A 20,354-nucleotide genomic window follows, 5' to 3' on the forward strand; every position below is an offset into this window, starting at 1 on the left:
GGCCTCCCGGAGGCAAAGTATCTTACTCCAAAAGATGAGTTCCTTGACGAGAATTTAAAGCACCCCAACACACAGCTGAGAGCCTTTTCCATCACACCCACTACAATTTTAGGATGAGTCCTGTCTTGGAGGAATTGACCCTGATCCCAGAAAAGGTTCATTTCCTGAAGAAAAGTGAGTCCATGATTTGCTCTTGCATTCATCTGACATGTATGTTCAAAGTTTGCTGAATGTATCCCCTAGAGGTTGGGGGAAGCAATATCTTAGGCAATGCACTGATTTTGTAACAGATGGCTGGGCTAACCTCCGTGGCTTTTCATTCCAGGATTAGATATTTGACGAACTGTCAGGAGGAATGACTGTCTCTTACACATTGCTAGACATTTCTGTGGCAAGACTTGTACCTTATTTTAACATTGTGCTGTTTGACCTCCACTATTATTTGCCTGTTCGTTTATGTATGTTCCCACTTATTCTAAAGAGGTTTGAGGTGACAGCCCTTAGAAATAAAAGCCAGATGTGATGTTCTGCAGCTACTCATAGGAATGCGTCTATTTTACCCCCCAGCAAGCTGGAAGGGACTACGTGCCAATTTCCCTTCACAATGCTGGCAACTGTCTCTTGCCAAACAAGGCAAAACCTTTCCTGCAAAACAGCCCAGTGAGCAAAAAAATGGAATAATTTTAACTAAGAGGCTTTTCCCCCCAAGCTACTACTGACATGTGTTTGCTCAAAGATTTAGTCCCTGGCATCTGTGTGGTGTTTACTACAAGTCACTCTGTTCCAGTAAGGAGCTGAGCTCTAGACCTAGCAGGGCTGGAGAGTGCACCCAAAGAGAATAGATTCCTAGTGGACAGAACAGATATCTTTTTTTCCTGAATACTTTTAAATGACCATAAGAGGATCAGGGGAAGAGAAAGGGAAGCAAAGTAGATTCACTTGGGAATTACTCAACTTACTGAGATTCAACGACTGTCAGACCACAGAGCTTTTATTCACTTAATCATATTACTCTACTGCTTAAAAAATCATCCCACCGCCCCCTCTCACCTATAAAGCCTAACCTGTGCATGGCAGTTAAGGCCTTGCCACCTTCCCCTCCTCTCACACTGCACAGCCGGCAGCTTCTCAGCAGCAATGCCTGTTCTGCGCGTCTGCACAGATCACTCCTTGTGTTGGACGCCTCTTCTCTTGGTTGGCCCGGTGAACTCCCACTGATCCTCCCAGACGCAGCTCACTGGTCACCTCCTCTGTGAAATCTTTCAACTTCCCAAAGTTGACTATTGTGTCTTTGATGCTGCCATAAGTCTGTATCTTTACCTAAATATGTATTAATGGATATTTTACTACCCCACAATATAGGAGAGTAGTCAGTGCAGGGCTGTGTTTTCTAACTTCCGTCTGAACCATCAGGTGAATGATGACCAGCAATGTACCCAGCATACAGTCCATTTTCAGTAAAACCTTGTCCAGTTGAAACTGAACTCTGGCTGGGTTATCCATGGGCCCCAGTACCGCTGCCAGGGACCACACAGAACAAGTCTACTCCTCTGCACATAAAGGCTCTGAGCCCATCAACAACTCCTGCTTCCAGAGTTGACTGTTTTCCTAGTATCTTCCATCTCATCATAGATAGAGTTTCAAATCCCTCTTTAATTTCAGTTCTACCCCTCAAAACTAGTTTGTTTTTCTATATCCCTTTTAATACTTCCCACCTCAAACTGAATAGAAAATTCTAGAAATAATCAGACCAGTACTATCATCTCTATCATTTTATAATCAACATTAATGCAGCCCAAGATCACAGTAGTAAGATTATATTATACTCTTAAATGTTGTTAAATTTTGCTATTTACTAAAGCCCTAAATTTTTTTCACATGTTCTTATGCATATTTACATATTTGAAATTTTTGATCCAAATAGAAATTTTATATATGTTCTTTTTATATTTCATGTCTTTAAAACTTGGACACCATTTAAACATTTAGGGATCTTTTGAAGTCTTTTTTTTCTTTTGAGATACTGATTCTATCATCCCACCTCTGTTACCCTCCCCATCTACGTCACTTTGGAGATTCGATAAACCTGTCCTCTGTATCTTCATTCAAGGTAGGGAATTATGCATTAAAGAGGCCCGAGATGGTAAAACAACACTCCAGAATGACACTGAATCATGTAACATCATTTTTTCAGTGTAGCTATTCAGTTACCTTTGCTAACATCTAACGTAAGTTTCTTGATTACTTTTCATCAAATCCCTTTCTGAAGTCTCGATACAAACTTTACCAAAGAAAGCTGTGACTGTGGATTCACTCGCTCTTGGAGAAACCAGGCAGCATCGTGATGATCACAGCTTTCTTTTCCATTCCTTAGTAACCAATCCTAGATTCTTTACCAAGACTGCTAATAAACTCAGTGGGCTATCGATTCAAAATGATGTCCTTCACCTTTAAAACTGGAAACCTCCCTCTACCTCCTTCTCTGACTCTTTACAACTCTTTAAATAGCATCGTCAGCAAATTGGAAACCTCATCTGTGACGTTCTTAGTGCCTGGGATACAATTTACCCCAGAGCCTCTGAATGGCCTTTTGCAGTCTGTTCATGCACCTCGATCTCTTCCTTCTTGCCTGCGGTTTCTTTTCATCACAGCTTTGCTCCAGTGAACTCCCCTACCAGGAGCAGCCTCCTTCTCAACCTCAGCCTATCAAAATCCTGCCCCGACTCAGGCTATCGTGCACAGTAAAACAGTAGTGGAGCCTTCCCAGATGACCTTCATCCTGCGTGGTCTCTCCTTACTCTGAACTTTGGCCCACCTGTGGTCATGATTATTCATGCTGAGAAAATGTGCCATGCAGCAATCCCCACTGCCACTGTAGTCACGGCTGGTTTAATACGAAGCTTCTGGGTCTGACAGTCAATGGCACTAAATGACAAGGATTCTAAGCTATTCTTTCCTAGAGATGTTAGTGGTTATGGGAGAAGAAAATTGAGGAATTTGTTACCTTTTACATATAAAGAGACTAATTCTTACTTTCCTACTGCTACTGGGCCATGAGTTTTGATTATTACCTAAAGGTAGTGAGTTACTATTCACGCTGATCTTGCCACGATCTTCCCTGTCATTACTCAAACTGTTGGCTGGGGTCGGGGGTGTGGCCTGTGACCATGGAACAGAATGAAAACCACTGGCTCATGGAGAGGTCAAAGCCCGCCTTTGGCCTCATTACCACAGGGCTTCAAGAAAACAAGGAAACCATCCAACAGTCCACCTTAATCCACAGGCGAAAGGATACTCCAGTGTGCCTTCAGCTCTTCAATTTTTTTCAGGGATTCTTGAACTTCCTTCCATACTTGCTCATCACCAGTTAGCATATCAGCATCCTGCTCAGGCCAGAAAAGGAAGACAAATAACCCAATTAGTAACAGGCAAAGGACGTGAACAGACCTTTCTCCCAGATATACAAATGGCCTGCAAGCCCCTGAAAAGATGCTTGGCATCATTTACCATCAGGGAAATAGATAAAGCAAAACCACAGCGAGATGTTACTTGATACCCACTACCATGGCTAGAATCAAAAAGACAGGATAACAGCAAAGGTTAGTGAAGATGCAGAGAAACGGAAACCCTCATACACTGCACATGAGAATGCAAAACGGTAGCTTTGGAAAACACTCTGGAAGTTCCTCAAAGGGTTAAATGTAGAGTTTTCATGTTACCAGTTGGAGTTACCATATTAACAATCCTACTCCTAGGTATCTACCCAAGATAAATGAACATATATGTTCAACAAAAACTTGTTCACAAACATTCATAGCAGCATTGTTCATAATAGCCAAAAAATGGAAACAACTCACATGTCTATCAACTAATAAAATATGGTATATATCCAGACAATGGAATATGACTCCACAATAAAGTACTGATACATGCTATAACATGGATGAACCTTTCCACAATAAAGGACTGATACATGCTACAACATGGATGAACCTTTCCACAATAAAGGACTGATACATGCTACAACATGGATGAACCTTTCCACAATAAAGGACTGATACATGCTACAACATGGATGAGCCTTGAATACGTTACGCTAAGCGAGAAGCCAAACCCAAAGACCACATGTATGATTCCATGGATATGACATGCCCAAGAAGAGGCAAATCCACAGAGACAGAGTCAACTTGTGGTTGCCTGGGGCTAAGAGGATTGGAAGGAACTGGAGAGTCACTGCTAATGGGTAGGGGTTTCTTCTGGGGTGATAAAAATGCTCTAAAATTGACATCATGCTAGTTGCACAACTCTGTAAAGAGACTAAAAACCACTGAACTGTACACTTTAACTGGGTGAATTATACCTCAATAAAGCTGATATTTTAAAAAACAGAAGGAGAATAGAATAAATAGTTATTTGTTAGGAGACCTACAGCTAAAACCTTATTAAGAATAAAGTCCAACTACACCCATGTGAACCAATTCTGACTTCCACCTAAACTAAAAGCAAAATCCCCAACACTGACAAAATTCAAAAGAAAATAAAATTATGAGCTACCACGTATGAAATGTCTGCCCTCCTATTTAGTAAGCAGGTCCTCTGCTTCCCGTTGGCCAGTGTGCCTCTGGCATCTAGCACAGTGCCTGGCACATAGCAGTTGCTTCATCAGCACTTGTTGAATGAATGACTGAAAACCACATGTGTGCACAATGCTGAAGGCTGTACTGATGTTGTGTTATGTTCACATAGCTCTTTTATGTACGTAAGATCAAATCCCATGGGGTAACACAGGCAGGCAGTGGGAGAAGTCTACTCTGGGTCAGGCAACGAGAGGGCACACTGTCTATAGAACACTGAAAAATAATAATAAAAGCAACGAAAAGTAGGTCTGATGTTTATTATGTGCAACAATTTAGAGGTGAAATATTCTTCCCTCCAGGTCAGAGGGTGCCTAACATCTTTCTCCCTAATATATCACTGATTATCCCCAGTTTATAGATGACAAAACTGAGACTCAGATGAAGTGACTTACCTGACAAACACTAGCTTGGAACCAAAATCTCACCCCAGGTCTGTTTGATTCCAAAAGCCTATCTTCTTGGCAAATATTACCCTGTTCACCACAGATACTGTTATGGTCTTTTCAGCATGCTCAGCAAGTCCTGCTGCTTTAAAGCTGCACTAATAGGTAGCCACCAGCCAGGTGTGGCTATGTCAATTTAAATTAATTCAAACAATAAAAAACTCAGTTCCTCAGCTGCAGCAGCCACATTCCAAGAAGCTAATAGCCACATGCAGCTGTGGCTACCACACTGAACAACCTAGATGTAGAACAGTTCCCTATGTCATTGCAGAAAGTCCCATTGGACAGGGCTGCTTTCAGGTGGCTAGTCAAAGGGTAAGCACTCTCAGAAGACACTATTCAAAACCAGGTGTTCACTATCCATGAGACTTTCAACGGGTGTCAGGGACGAGAACCACCCTAGGAAGTTACATGAAAGCAGGGCCAGTGTGGAGGTGACATAAGGGTGAGGAAGGAGGGACATTTTCATACTCTAGGCATCTCCCTGGAGACTCCCATGTGCCCATTGAAGGAGGTTCATAGAACGACCCCATGAGAACCGCTGCCAGAGTCAGTCTGTGTTTTTGGGAAGAAGAAATATCACTCAAGTGTGCCAGGGCAGAAAAAAAAAGGGGGGGGGCAGAGCACCACGAACCACAGAAAACAGATCCTGAGACTCTCCTCCCCAGGCTGGGGCAGTGGGTGTGTGTATGAGGAGACAGGAGCGCTTGTGTCTGCGTAACTGGGCTTTGTGGGCCTCCATGTGTATGTGCTGTGCGTCTGTGTGATACAGTAGAGTGGTTTTTAAAAAGACACCGTAGATGCACTTTTTCTTTTTTAAAGGAAATTCTAAATACGTCCCTAGCTTTCTGTACATGGAGGAGGGAGGAGATCAAATTGTTTACCTTAACAAGGTAAACAACAGGCTGGGTGCGGTGGCTCATGCCTGTAATCCCACCACTTTGGGAGGCCGAGACGGGCGGATCACCTGAGGTCAGGAGTTCGAGACCAGCCTGGCCAACATGACAAAACCTCATCTCTACTAAAAATACAAAAACTAGCTGGGCCTAGTGTTGCCTGTAATTCCAGCTACTTGGGAGGCTGAGGCAGGAGAATGGCTTGAACCTGGGAGGCAGAGGTTGCAGTGAGCCGAGACCGCACCACTGCACTCCAGCCTGGACAACAGAGCGAGACTCCACCTCAAAAAAAGAAAAGAAAAGAAGGTAAACAACAGTCTCCCTCCGAATGCCTGCTCTAAGCCCATCTTCATCTCCTAAAGATCACCTTCCTCTCCTGCTCCAAAGCCTTCAGCAACTTCCCACTGCCTCCCAGATCAAGTTCACCCATCAGATCTTGACAATCATGGCCATTCTGGATTGAATGTTCCAGTTTTACATTTCACAACTGGCAGCTTAAACCCTAGATCTAAGCTTGTTAGTCTCTATGGTAAGCAGAATAATGGATCCCCGAAGATGTCCACATCCTGCTCTCCAAACCTGTGAATATGTTAGGTCACATTGCAAAGGGGAATTAAGTTGTAGATGGGATTAGGTTGCTAATCAGCTGACCTTAAAATAGCTGAGAGGATCCTGGACTTTCCAGGTGGGTCCAATATAATTACAAGGGTCCTTAGAAGTAGAAGAGGCAGGCAGAAGAGACCGTGGTCAGAGTGATGTGCTGTGAGAAGAACTTAACCAGAAGCTGGCAAAGGCAAGGAACCAGTCCCCTGGAGTTTCCAGAAAGGAAGGCAGCCTTGCCCACACCTTGATTTTGGCCCTCTGAGACTTGGGTCAGGCTTCTGGCCTACAGAACTCTAAAATAATAAATCTGAATTGTTTTAAGATGCTATATTTATGATCAATTGTTACAGCAGCCACAGAAAATGTAGTCCCTAACATACCTTCTGCTCTTCTGGCCACTGGGGCTCTTTGTGCCTGGCCCTCTCTGTACCTGGAATTAATTAGTTAGATCATTCATTTATTCCATTAACACTTAGTGAGTACCTAACCAGGAACTGTTCTAGGCAGTAGGGATAGAGCAATAAATAAATCAGATAATCATGGTGTTCATACTGAAGAGGCAGGTGGAACACACGGCAAGAGAAGATACACACATGCATGCGTGCACACACACGCGCACACACACACGCACCCACACGCACACACACACGCACACACGTGCACACATACGCATGTGCGCACACACACACGCACACATGCGCACACACACACACGCACCCACACGCACACACACACGTGCACACATACGCACGTGCACACACATGCACACAAACACACATGCGCACACGCGCACACACACGCGCGCACACACACATTTTGTTGGGGGAAAAACAGGGAAGAGGGATGGGGAATACTGGCTCCAGGGAGTTCATTTTAAACAGGATGATCGGGGAAGGTCTCACTAAGATGATATTTGAATAAAGCTCTAAAGGAGGTGAAGGAGTAGGAGACAGGAGTTCCAGGGAGAGCGGAGGGCAAGTGCGGAGGCAGAAGCATGCCTGAATGTTCCAGGAACAAGAGGCCAGTGTGGCCAGAGCTTGTGGACTGCAGTGTGTGCATGTCATATCTTCCCCACTTAATTGTAAGCTCTTTAGAGCTGAATATAGGTCTTATTCTTCTTAGATCCTGCCTCTTCCAAACATCCAGCACAGTCTTATATTTAACAAGTGTTCTGCTGAACATCTATAGAATGGATCTGGAAGAAGTGAACTAACTTGGTAATGATTTGATGTCTCTTGCGTTTATTTCAGTTATTCCTCACAACGTCTTTGAACGGCATCAATACCTGTTATTTACAAATGAGGTGCAAGATAGTCCCGAAGCTTACATAATTGGTCCAAATGTCCTTCTACCCCTAACTGCCAGAGGTAGGATTCAAACCCAGGTCTGTCTGGCTCCACAGCCCATGCTCTTTCTAGTACCTTCATGCTTAAATTTGATTTCTCTCCTGGACTTGCTTAAAAGGTGAAACTCCTATCTGAGTTAATAAATTCAAAATATCTTCACCCTTGTTTCCTAAGCTCTATCTAGTACTAGGAATTGAAAGAGGAGAGTAGAATCCTCCAACATAGAACCCACAGCAGATCTCGTATTCTTCTATCAGGCAGGGTGAGACCACAGCCCAGGGCAGAACAATTTCATACGGGGATTACAGTCACAACTAAATTTGCCACCAGTGAACATAATCTGATTAGCTGTTCTTTTAGGTTGACCCTAAGCCTTTATTTGCTTAACAGAAGAGCAAGCAAGCTTTGAAACTGCTCCTAAACCTTTAGAAACGATACCTCTGAGAGCATTTTATATTGGAGCTAGACAAAGCTACACTCACTAATAGCTATCACCTCCCTGGACTGTTCTACTATGGTAACTGCCTCTCAGGTTCCAACTTCCCTGCCCCTACCCATCCCGCTGTGGCTGCTACTCACAGTTATGTCTACACTGGGTCTGTCTCATCTCCCCTCTCTCCACACCAGGCTGGAGGAAAACATTCAGCTGCACAGGTGTATAAACAGGACATGTGTACAGAAACAGAAAAACTACTTAGGGAAGCATAGTTTAAATCTTCTACTTTTCTAATTTGCAAATAGAAGAGTAAATGACTATGTTTTTTATCACAGTCCCTGGGGTATAAAATGAGTAAATTTATATCCTTATTTCCATTATTCCAGATCCAAACACAAAGACACGTGATATAATTCAGGACAAAGTTATTTAGGAAAAAAAAATCTCTTTGAATTTTACTTTTACCACGTAAAAGGAGCTTGAATGGGTGAGTCCTGAAATTTTTTTTTAGAGGATAGAAACATTCATTTGACATTCATTTAAACATCAAATATACTATTGCTGATTTTTCTACAAATGCTAAAAAGAATTCAGCCTAGAAGCAGAAGGATTCCTAAGAAAGTTGACTTTCCTGGGAAATGAGAGAATTAAGAACCTGCTGGTTCCAGCAGCACTGCTGGTATCTCTGCCCTGACCCACTGTACGACCCCGGGCAAGCCTTCGTTTCCCTGGCCCTCCGCTTCCTCGCCTGCAGAAGCAGCAGCTAGTCTGGATGGCTGCTATGTAACCACTCCAGTGATTTCAGCAGTGCAGACCCAATTGAGCTCCACCTCTGGCGACCACTCTTTTGCACAGCCCCAGGGAAGTCCTTCAAAAGCCTGTCTTTATTTTAAACGGTACAATCGTGGAGCTAGTTCATTTAAGACAGAACTGTGCCGTTGTTCTCAGGTAAGAACGAGTCTCATTTGTCCATTCTCTCTCTGACCGCACAAGCCCCTTGAATACCGCCCTCCCAATTCGCTCACCCCATTCTTTCCCCTCACAGCTCCACCCCAAAATCCTACCCATGCCCATCTCTGCACTGCACCCACTCTTCCAACTAAAATCGCTGTCCTGTGGCTTCTGCCAGGACTCAGCGTGCTTTCGGCTGTTTCCTCAGCTCACCACTCCATTTACCTCTTTGGCTTTCTTCCCGTTTGTCCTTTTGGGACACAGCGCCTGCTGTACTCTATCAGGAAACCTTCTCTGGTTCTGCCTTCTGGGTTAGCCTGGCCCTCCAGGCCCCTCTGCACACCCCTTGCCCTCAGCTGACATTAATGGTCTCCTGGATTGCCTCCCCAGGTACCCTCAGAACGCCCTGAGGGACCGTGACCTCATCATAGCCGTACTCCCGGTGCCCGCAAGGTAAATCGCTCGGTAAATATTTGGTGATCAAGTGAATGAGAAGTGATCTTCCACAACCTATGGGCAACAGTATTACAAGAATAAAATACCTTAACTCCACCACAACAAAGAGAATCCCAACCAAGACAGCAGGTTGTTCCTTTCACAGCACACGTCGACCTTGACTCTAAAATTACTGCACTAAGATCAGAGAGTTCCCACTGCAGCCATGGGTATTTGTCAAGTACTACAGCTGGCATTGGTCATCATTTAGAGCCTAAGTGTGACACCCTCCCCCAGCGTCGGAAACCCCACGCTGGCTCCGGCCCCACGCTTTCTGACAATCGCGTCACGGGTTATTTGGGGAGGGGGCTCGCTCACCTCTCCTGGCTTCCACCTCAGACACCATCCTGAGATTCTAACGGCGCTCTTGGCCCAGAGGTCCCTGGCTCCATCTATCCCTGGATGAATCAGTGAGGCCACCTACCTTCCTTCATCCACAGCTGCTGAATCGATACCCCAGGATCATTTCCTTAACTGTAAAAATAGGTACCAGATGATATGAGATCATCTCACCACCACAGAAAAGGGTATCACTCAACACGCTTACATCAACTGGCCAAACACTTCCTTTGGGTTTCAGAGTAGGAAGTTTACCTGCCAGATACCAGTAGTTGCTGTGAATTACAAAGCTACGTTTCTTCCACAGGGAAAGTTTGGAGTCCGGCCAGGCTATCTGAGTATAAACTCGGGAAAGTGGCCACTGGCTCCGTCAGGTTAAACATCACACGAATCCACCCAGACCCACCTTGCAGCTCGAACACTTCAACAGATGTGTTCACTTAGCTTGCAAGCGTTTGATGTTGAAACTCTTATGCTGGGCCAGTTTCAGACGGTTCTCATTAAAAAGAGGAGGAACAGGAGAAAGGTAATCTGCTTCCCAGTACTTCCTGTTATCTAGTACTCAAGCAAACTCTAATTAGATTGAAGAGAGACGGAGTATAGGATGGAAAATAAAAAATTAATGAACACTTACAAACTTTTCCAGTAATTCAATCATTCGTGTCTTAAACAGAAGAAAGCTTTTTAGTTTTAGTTTTTAAAGTAGAATGAGGTTCAAATACGGTGTCTGCACTCAGGAGAGAGATTGGAAAGTCCTGACATTCAAAATTCTGAGGTAATTTGCAGTGACTGACTGAGGTAGTCTGGTTGGGTCAATATACTGGGACTAGATTAATATACAACATCATGCAAAACCTTTATGATTAACAGGAGACATCTCTGCTGGAACCAATTTCCACCTCCTTTGACAAAAACAACTGAAAGCAGATCAGATGTAACTTGAGGGGAAAAGTGGCTCTTTCATAAAGCGGAAAAATAGTGGCTAAAAATAGAGCATTCACTGTTCTATCAACTACAGACCAGTCAGTGGGCATTATGGGCTGGGGAATAAGGAAAAGGAAGGAATGTTCTCAGGTTGAAGCACGATCAAATTGTAGTATGTTCTAATTAGCAATTCATCAGCAAATGTACACAACGATTAACAGAAATTAGTGGGAAAGAATGCCGGGCTTGGAGCCGTAAGATATGGAACCGAATCCCCGCCGCGCCTCCCCGCCGCACATCCCCGCCACATATCCCTGCTGCATAGCTGTGTAGTCTTGGCAAGTCCTTCAACCTTCCTGAGCCCCAATTTCTTCAGTGGTAACGATTCTCTAAGGAGATGCACCTTCTCATCCTTTCCTCTGCACCCTCTAGAGTTACTTATGTCCTAAATGTCACAGTGGCCTGAGTTTTCAATCCCCATCCTACAGGGCAGGGACCAACAGGAGGCTGACTAGAGTCAGCTTTGTTTGGTGAGAAGGAAAAAAGTGGTGGAGGAAGGAGCACATTACAATGTGATCAACAACCAACTATGCTGGGACCCCGCATCTCTGCACATCCCATTCCCTTTGCCAGGAAGGCTCTTCCTCAACGTAGTCATCCAAGCAAACTTCTCTGATCCACCACAAACCACACGAAACAGCCTCTGACATCCACAGGCACAATCCCTGTGCACTTTCCACTGCTTTCATGATGCTTGCTCGACTGCCTGGCGGCAATGAGCGTAACTGTGATGCAGATGAAAAGCACGTCCTCCAGATGCTGTCATCAGCCCACAGATGAAGTAAAATTGGCTTTAAAAGGTTATTTTTTCATCTATTTTGTGAAATCGTGGGATCTCAGTGCCTTTAACAGATGTCCACACGCAGGATGTAGCAGGGCTCCGAATTCTGAGTCCAAACAGCTGCTTGCATCCTCACGAGAGCCCAAGCTTCCCACCTCCTGCTGCTTCACCCACCTCCTGAGCTGGCCGACCCCAGGATGGATGTCCTCTCTCAGATGAGACAGTCTTCTCCCATCGGGCAGCCCTGTCACTCCCTTGGATCCAACTGAGGAGCACTTGGGCAACCAGGGGCTGTGAGCCCAACCCAAACAAAAATGCTTGTGGTGAGGAGAAAAATTGATCAAACAGCTGAAGCCTCTGGCAGCTCTGTTCCATTTCACTTTACATTCCCACCGTCGCTGCCACCATTTGCCAAATGCCCATTTAGCTTTAGATCTCAGGCAGAAACAGCACTCTCCTGCAACTACAAATTTCCACAAACCACACATTCAAACCAACTGCGATTTCCAGGTTCAATCTCCAGCTACACAGAATTGCCAGAAGGAAGCGGATATTCCCTTCACGGCTTCTGGGAAAGGGGACACAGCCTTGAAGGTATGAAGTCAGAACTTCTAGAACCACCAAAGGCCTTTTCCAGCTACAGCCGCAACACCTCCCCTCCCGCTGTGTGGGGTGTCCCCATCCCAGCGAATAAAACTGCTTCTCAGAGAAATAAGCTCATTTGCTTATATAAAATCAAGTCAACCTGGAGAGAAGAAAAACAGCATCTACACATTGAGGGCAGTTTGAGAGCCTACCTCTGTCAGCGGTGCTTGCTAAAAATGAGGCTTCTGTAGAAAAGCATTTTGTAGAAAACTAGCATGATGGGCTGATACACAAGGGCAGTTAAACACACATGAATACATTTAGGAAGGAGACGCTTGCCTGTACCCTCCCCCCATATTGAAAAGATATGTTCCTGATGTAATAACATACAATGGGGATTAGATGACGCAGAGGGCTGTGAGCTTCGCTCGCAAACGCACATTCAGACAAATTCTTTTCACATCTGTAGAGAGACTACCAAATGGATGGCTTGGGCTGCTGTAAGCCCATACTCACAACTCCTACCCAAGTCCTGCCAATACTGTTGTGTAAACGCTACCAGGTGGGAGGTTTGAGATTCTGGGAAAAATGCAAAGATTTTACAGGAAAATTGTTCTCCTGACAATAGCCATTAAGATAAAGTACACCTCCAAATTTCAGGGTGAGTTTTGTCTTAATGAAGACCAAAGCTGCAGCCCTCATCTCCTTTAATCTGCCACATCTCCATCTTTCATATTTTCTTCTTTGGGGACAGACGCTCTCATTCTCCTCTGCCAACACAGATAAAAATGCTTTAAGCTGCAGCAGAACAGATTCAAGTGAGGGGAGTTTAAGGGGCAGTGTCCCGATGGAGAAGGTTATAGGATAACCTAGAGGTGGTCACTCCAGAGACATTCAGACATGGGATGAATGACAGCTTGATTTGGGTTCTGTACTGCTGGCTTGTAAGACTGTGTGACAGGCAGCACTGTGAAAGTGGAACTAAGGAGGCCGGACCCTGGTCCCAGCTCTGCCACTGGCCAGCTGTGAGGCCTGGAGTCTAACAGTGCCTCCTGGCTCCACTTGCCCAGGTGAGAAGTTCATGAGGGTTACCATTGAGATGGAAGCTAATCCTTCCACTCCATTAGTTGCTACTGTGTAAAGTATATCCTGTCCATGAAGAGAGACCTGAAATTCTGATAGGAGGGTTGCTGGGGTTTGTAATTGTGCAACAAATTGTAAACCCCTTTGTTCTGATTTGTACCTCCTTCATTCTATTTTAAACTGAGTTTTCTCATATATAAACAACCCCAGCCATAGCACAGAGAGTCTACAGGACTGAAGACAACACTCGACATGGTACTACCTCCTGCCAAACGAAGAATTTGACAATGGTTATTTAATTCACACATTCCCTCTAACATTTGTATGTACGGTGATTATAACAGGCAATATTCCAAGCTTGGGTAAACATGGTATTTGCTTATCTGCTAAAGCGAGCACATCAGATTATTTCATCTGTGGTTCTGAATTAAAGGAATAGTTTAGCTGGGGTCCACAATGACAGCTTCACATAACAAGTCCCTGGGACACAAGTCTAGACATAGCTTTTTAGGAGGCAATCTTACAGGTCATCTAAAGAAATGATTTAACTTGACATTAGAACCTCTCTCTTAACATCAGTTAATGGAGGGTTCCATAGCTTCCCCTAAGTCTTCACAGTTGGGCTGAAGAAATTGTCCAGTTTTACAAACACTTCGTAAGGCAGCACTGAAATCCTTAGACCGTGTGTCACACAAGCCAAGAGTTCAAAAGTAACATGTCACTGTTTGAGGGAAAGAATTACTTTAATCTCTCAGCCTTAAAAAAAAAAAAATCTAGAATTGTATTTTGTATCTCACTGGAAAAAAAGCCAGTGTTCCTTCAATTATTCTAAAACAACAACAAAAAAAGTCTGTAGCCTGTGAATTAATCCATACAGGGATCTGTCCCTTGAAGCTGGAGGGTGGGTCACCCCAGAGGGCAGTCACTTGGCCTAAAGGCCTGGTGAGGAGAACACTACTTTTTAAAGTTTGGGAGAAGAGTGGGGTGACCAGATTCCAAGGTACAGCTCTTTTGTGCCCCACCTCGTATCCATGAGAGAGACTACACAAAATCACCAGGGCTCAGATGCTCTCGCAAGCAGCTCTGCAGCCCGTGGAAGTGAAGTGCTGGCTGACGGCACAGCGAGCCTCTTCCTGGCACGCCAACAGAAAGCACATGTCTGCATTTTCGATTCCAGTAAACTCCAGCCTGGCCCTCAGCCAGAGGACCTCTTTGTAATGTCAAAGATAAAAGTAATGGCCATGTTTGGCACCCTGCCTCCACCTCCATTCTCTTGTAACCCTCTCATAAACCAAGCATGCATTACTGTTAACAGAGTCTTCCAGACAAAGGTCTGAGGGAGCTCCATAAACATTACCAGATGACGATCAGACAGGTCCCTACTTCACAGGAAGAAAAGGAGGTACAGGGAGGGGCAAGTGATTTCACTCAGGACATGCTGGAAATTACGGGGAGAGCTGGAAATAGATATTCAAATACATACTCAGAATACTCCTACTAGCAGAGAACCGCTCACTGAGCCACCTGAGTCGTGCACATCTTCCAGTAGAACCTGGCACGTGGACAACATCAAACCCCAAATCTGTCCCCAGCAGTACAGGTATCATCTTTGTATTGATATGTGATGAAGTTCCTCAAATTTGGGTGCTCAAAATGGCTTTTTGAGTATACAAGATGATACAATTCTTCTCATACCCCTAATATTCTTCCTCTTGCCCAAGGGAATGCTATGATGCCAGTCATAGCAGATTCAGGAAATGATTACCTTTTGATTAGTTTTTGTTTTCATTTTGGGTCATACTCATTGTGGGCCAAAATTACACAGCCCTAGCTGTTTGCCTTTACCATTTCTGTTTTACTCTCCATTTAACTTTTGAGACTACTCTGAAAGTCAGATTTTAAGGTTTGTAAATGCTTACCCACTAAAATACGCAAGGATTTCTTTTCTGGAGGTAAACAAACTTAAAACTCCCTCTTGCTCTGTGCAAGCACAAGGGGTACCCAGACCTTCATTCAGGGGACTTAATATGAGAACGCCTCAGGTCTTCATCACTGGTGGAAGCTGGATTGCTCTGGATGTGCTTTTTAAAATATGTATCAGAGGGTTTAATTCACTCCAGAGGGCTGCAGAGGCTGCAGAGAGCTTACTTCCTCCCCTATGCTACCAAGAGTATGCAAACACACAGATACCCACAGACACGCCCACATACACACACAACCCAGGAATATGCTTTAAGGGATACTGAGGGCTCCGACTTTCCCTCAAACTGCAGACCTGTTCTTCCTCCAGCTTTGTCTCTCCTCTTTGCTGTCAGGGCCTAGTAAGGTAAGGTGGGTATATACTCAGAATCACCTCAGGAGCTGTTAAGAATACAGACTGGGTTCCATCGAGGCAAATGATATCAGCATCTCTTGGGGGCAGGCAGATATCGGTATCTTTTCTAAGCTCCCCAGGTGATTCCAATATATAGTCTGGGCCAAGAACCATCAGCGTGGCCTTTGCCACCTCAGCCATCGCTCCAAATCTCTGCGATCATGCTGTCACTCCTCGTGCCGACATGGTTCAGACTTGCTGCAAGTACTGATGGTTTTGCTTTTCTTTTTTCTTCTTGTCTGCTCAATCTACAGTTCTGCCTCCCATGTTCTCTGCTTTTGCACAAATAGTTCATTTACAATAGACACAACAGTGACCAAGTCCGTGGCCCTACGGCGAATAAATCTTACACCCTTCAGGTGCTCTTTAGCTCAATATATGACAACATCTCCCCAATGCACCCCAGGGCCAGGTATTGGATCTGAGAAGACACAGCTGACATGTGGCCTCAGCTTACATTCCAGTGGTTGAAACGGCCAAATAAATGTATCATTTCTAAATACCGCACGTGATAACAGAGAGGTAAGCCCTGGGGCTATGGGAGCACAGAGGCAGAGCCCTTTGCCCAGCGGGGATTTAGGGAAAATGTCCTGGAGAAGAGGATGCATGAGTTCAGGCTTGGAGGCTATGGAAGCATTAGACAAGGAGAGAAAAGCAGGAAGGCCAGTAGCAGAGAAGAGAAAGAGGTCCTTGGGGAGGCCACGCTGTTGGGTGCTTCTGGTCCACTCATGCACGGCAGGGCGGCGCCGCGGAGACGGGGCAGCACCCCAGCCCTCTGCTGCCCTATGGGGTCTGCAGTTACTTGCTGTTCAGAGGCTGCTTTTCCTTAGAGGCTCTTTTCCCCACTCAGCTGAAGGGCTACTTCAGAATGAGCCCACAGACCCAAAAACATAAAGCTCAATTAAACGGTTCACCGGGGGAAAGGGGTGGAGATAAAGGTTTAGATATGAGGTAGAGAAGTAGGGAAGGGGCCACATCAAAGAATGAATTTGATCCTGCATGGGCAACACGGACACATGGGGAGATTTTAAGTATAATCACTATGTTTTTCAAATATTTACGTGGAAAATACACTGGCAGGTGGGAGGGACTGAAGGCGGAAGGCGTTAGGTAGATGTTTCAACAATCCAGAAAGAGATGACATGAATCTGAATAAGGCTGTGGCCTTAGCAACAGAGACAGGAAGAGAGACATTGAAGAGAAAAGGACCAATTCAGGAGAGCACGAGAAGGTGATGACTTATGAGTAATTCATTTGTGGAGAGTAGAGGAGGATTCCAGGACAACGGCCATGCAGCTGGCTTCAGTGGCTGAGTGCATGGCGAAGCCTTCCGGTGAAATGGGGAATGTAGAAAGGCGTTTAGGAAAGGGACATTCGCTTTTGGACATGCTAATATAAGATGTCTGCAGAGAATCCAGGTAGAGTTGCCCCATAGGGAGTGGGAAATATGAAACTAGACCCAGGAGACAAGCGAAAGTGAGAAGTGTCGATTTGGAAGTCAATGTCACACAGGTGGAATCTGACGATATGGGACAGACGAAATCATCCAATCCAACAGGGCCCAAGAATTTCAGGGGCAAAGCAGAGAAGTAAAGGAGGGCATGGAAACGGAAGGAGAGTGTTCCTAGGAGGAGGAAGGAAGGGACAGGTGGTGTGGAACTCAACGATGGCATCAATGGGGAAGAGACTCAAAGGAGGTCACTGGATTGGACATCGGGCTCACCGATGACATCAGAGAACACGCGATTCAGGGAGTGATGAGGTGAAAGCCCATCCATGGGAGTTAAGAGAAAACAAACAGGGTCATTATGTGTGCAGACGACTCGGGGGTTTCACAAATTAAAGAGGAAACAATGGTTAGAGGCAAAAGCTGAGCTGGGAAAAGAGTTTGTTTCTTATAATGGGAAAATGTGGGCATGTTTCTGCCACAGGGGAGGAGTCAGTGGACACGGAGAGGCAGACCCCAACAGACGGGAAAGCGAGGGGGGCGAGGTCCATGAGGAGGTGGGGGTGGGGGTCAAGAGCACAGGTGGTGGAAGCGGGTGGTGGGGACTCGGCTTTGGCAATGAGGAAGAGGAAGAGAGAGTGGGTGCAGATAGAGTTGCGTCTGGAAGTCAGCAGGGTGGGAAGTTGAGATGGGCTTTATGTCTGATGGACTCCACTTTTTCCCTATCTACTGAAATCAAGAGACAGCAGAGGCTTAGGAGGATGGAGCAGTGGTGAGGGTCTGGGAGTGCTATAGAGAACGGGCAAAGGGGCCAGCTGAGGACAGCTTGGCAAGGAGGAAGCCCAGCTGAGGGAAGGCCAGGAGCAGCCCCAGCACCTGTCTGCAGGATCCTGTGACTTTCACAGCACCACTGCATTACAGGGGCCTCAACTGCAGGAACATACTGTTGATGTCATCAGCGGTTGGAGACGGACAAGGCAGGGATGGCAGGAAGAGGGCGTTGAGCGTGTGAGTGTAAACAAACATGGGTTCCCGCAGAGAAAGAGGGGAAGCTGCCTATGCTAAGATTTTCAAAAGAGTCATGCCTCTTTTCTCCAACTACAGTTTAGCCTGTGAAACCAATCTGTATTCGTTTGGCCTCCAGGAAGGGCAGTATTATTTCTGTAATCTAGGTTTCGTGTTAACATATCTGAGAACTGCTTGCCCATCTCCCCATTTCCATTTTCAGTGCAGCCGTAATCTTGATAATGAGGGCACAGTAGTCATTAAACTACTGGAAACTATGAGTCTTTAAAATGCTTGACAGTCGCTTAGGTTCCCATTTGCTTTATTCATTTATAGTCTGCACGAGGTTCACGTTCTAGAACAAAATCTGAGCACACTGCTCACAAACAGCTGTTAAGCATTTCCCAATAGGACAAGACAACCTACCTCATAGGGTGGGCCTCATAGGATGAAATAATATGCAAAGTGCTGTGCATAGCAACTGGCTCACAGTAACTGCTACATGCACATGAGCTGTCCTGTTACAGAAGAGCTGGGGAGTAGGCAGCAGAAGGCTGCGAAAGAGATGAAGAGCTGGCAGCAGAACACTGCGATGGAGATGAAGCGTGTAAGAGGACAACGCTGAGTGACTGAGGTGATGAAAAACGCTTCAGTGCTCTCTGAGCAACTAGAAAGCATGGAAGAGACAGAGTCACTGCTCCGAGCACGTGAGAAACATCGAGAGATCACAGAAAGCTACTCAATTCTTAGGGTTTTTCCTTTCTCCCCAAAGAAATTATTCTTCATCAGGAGAGAGCAGAATAGGAATTTTAGAAAAGTTCACATCTTTAATTCCAGATGAACTATATTCCAGGACAGTGAAAGAACTTGGAAAATAGGGTCATGAAACTATTCTTATTCCTCTCTGAAGAACTGAGAGAAAGGGAATGGCAGCAGAAGACCAGAGTGGCGGCAAGTATGGTCTCAAGAAAATAAAAATAAAACTCTGTAATGGAAGTCTTCAAGCAGATAAGTCAATGTCTATCTTTGACCAATGCTTATTGAGAATTTTAAAACATGGTGTTCCCTAGAGACAGCACAGGGGTGTCGCTGTCCACACTAGAGGTAGCACAGTTGCCACACACACCTCTGCTGTCTCCAGTGAATGCTGTTCTTGCGGCTGCAGCACCAAGAACAAATCCTGCCAATCTGAACTCATTTAATTCCATGGAGATTATACAAGTATATGGGGTGAATATTACTAACACCATATTGTTTGATTTCAACAAGGATTTGTTAATATCTTCATAATATTCTGGGGGTAAGATAAGGCTATCTGGTTAGGATAAGAAAGTATATATAGGTTCCTGGCTGAACAACCAACCACATCTTAGGATTTACTGATGTCAGCCTTGAATCAGTCCTTGGTAGGAATCATTTTCCTTATTTTATAGATAGGGGTGAGTTTCAGAGATGACTAACTGCAGGCCAAATAACAACATCATCATTTACTGAGGCTTTATTGTGCTAATTACTTTAAACACTCTATCTTATTTAATCATTTCAACAAAGTATCAGGTAAAAACCAGTCCGATCCTTATAGAAGACAAGACTGCAGCTGAGAAAGATAGGTTAACCTCAAGTTCAAGTAGCTACAAAGGGGTGGAGAAGGACTTGAACTCCCAGTTGTATAATTCAGAAACCTGAGCGCTCTCTGCTACACCACACTGCCTCAAATATTCAAGTACTTGAAGACTGGTAGGTGGGATAAGAAACCTATTTGCCCTATTGTTCCAAGGGGCAGAACTAAAACCCTGATATAAGTGGAAAGAGGCAGCTTTTAGTTCATGAGATTCATTAACTTTACAATCACAGTTGCCCAAGAGTGGAACAATCTGCTCAAAAAGAGTGTGCCGAGATTTCCACTAAAAATGTTCACGTTGAGTGTGGATACCCACCCCGGACAGACA

The 20,354-nt window shown here is 45.0% G+C and overlaps 1 protein-coding gene across 2 annotated transcripts in view; it reads right to left on the bottom strand.

Moving 5' to 3' along the window:
• SMYD3 (SET and MYND domain containing 3) overlaps positions 1 to 20,354 on the bottom strand; it is a 739,205-nt gene that overhangs the window by 116,198 nt on the left and 602,653 nt on the right. For both annotated transcript variants that reach the window (XM_058430809.1, XM_032137675.2), the window contains one exon: positions 3,296 to 3,383. In XM_058430809.1, the coding sequence (XP_058286792.1) occupies positions 3,296 to 3,383 (88 nt within the window). The remainder of the gene's footprint in view (positions 1 to 3,295; positions 3,384 to 20,354) is intronic.

This window comes from Hylobates moloch, unplaced genomic scaffold (genome assembly GCF_009828535.3).
Source record: "Hylobates moloch isolate HMO894 unplaced genomic scaffold, HMol_V3 SCAFFOLD_18, whole genome shotgun sequence".
Taxonomy (NCBI): Eukaryota; Metazoa; Chordata; class Mammalia; order Primates; family Hylobatidae; genus Hylobates; species Hylobates moloch.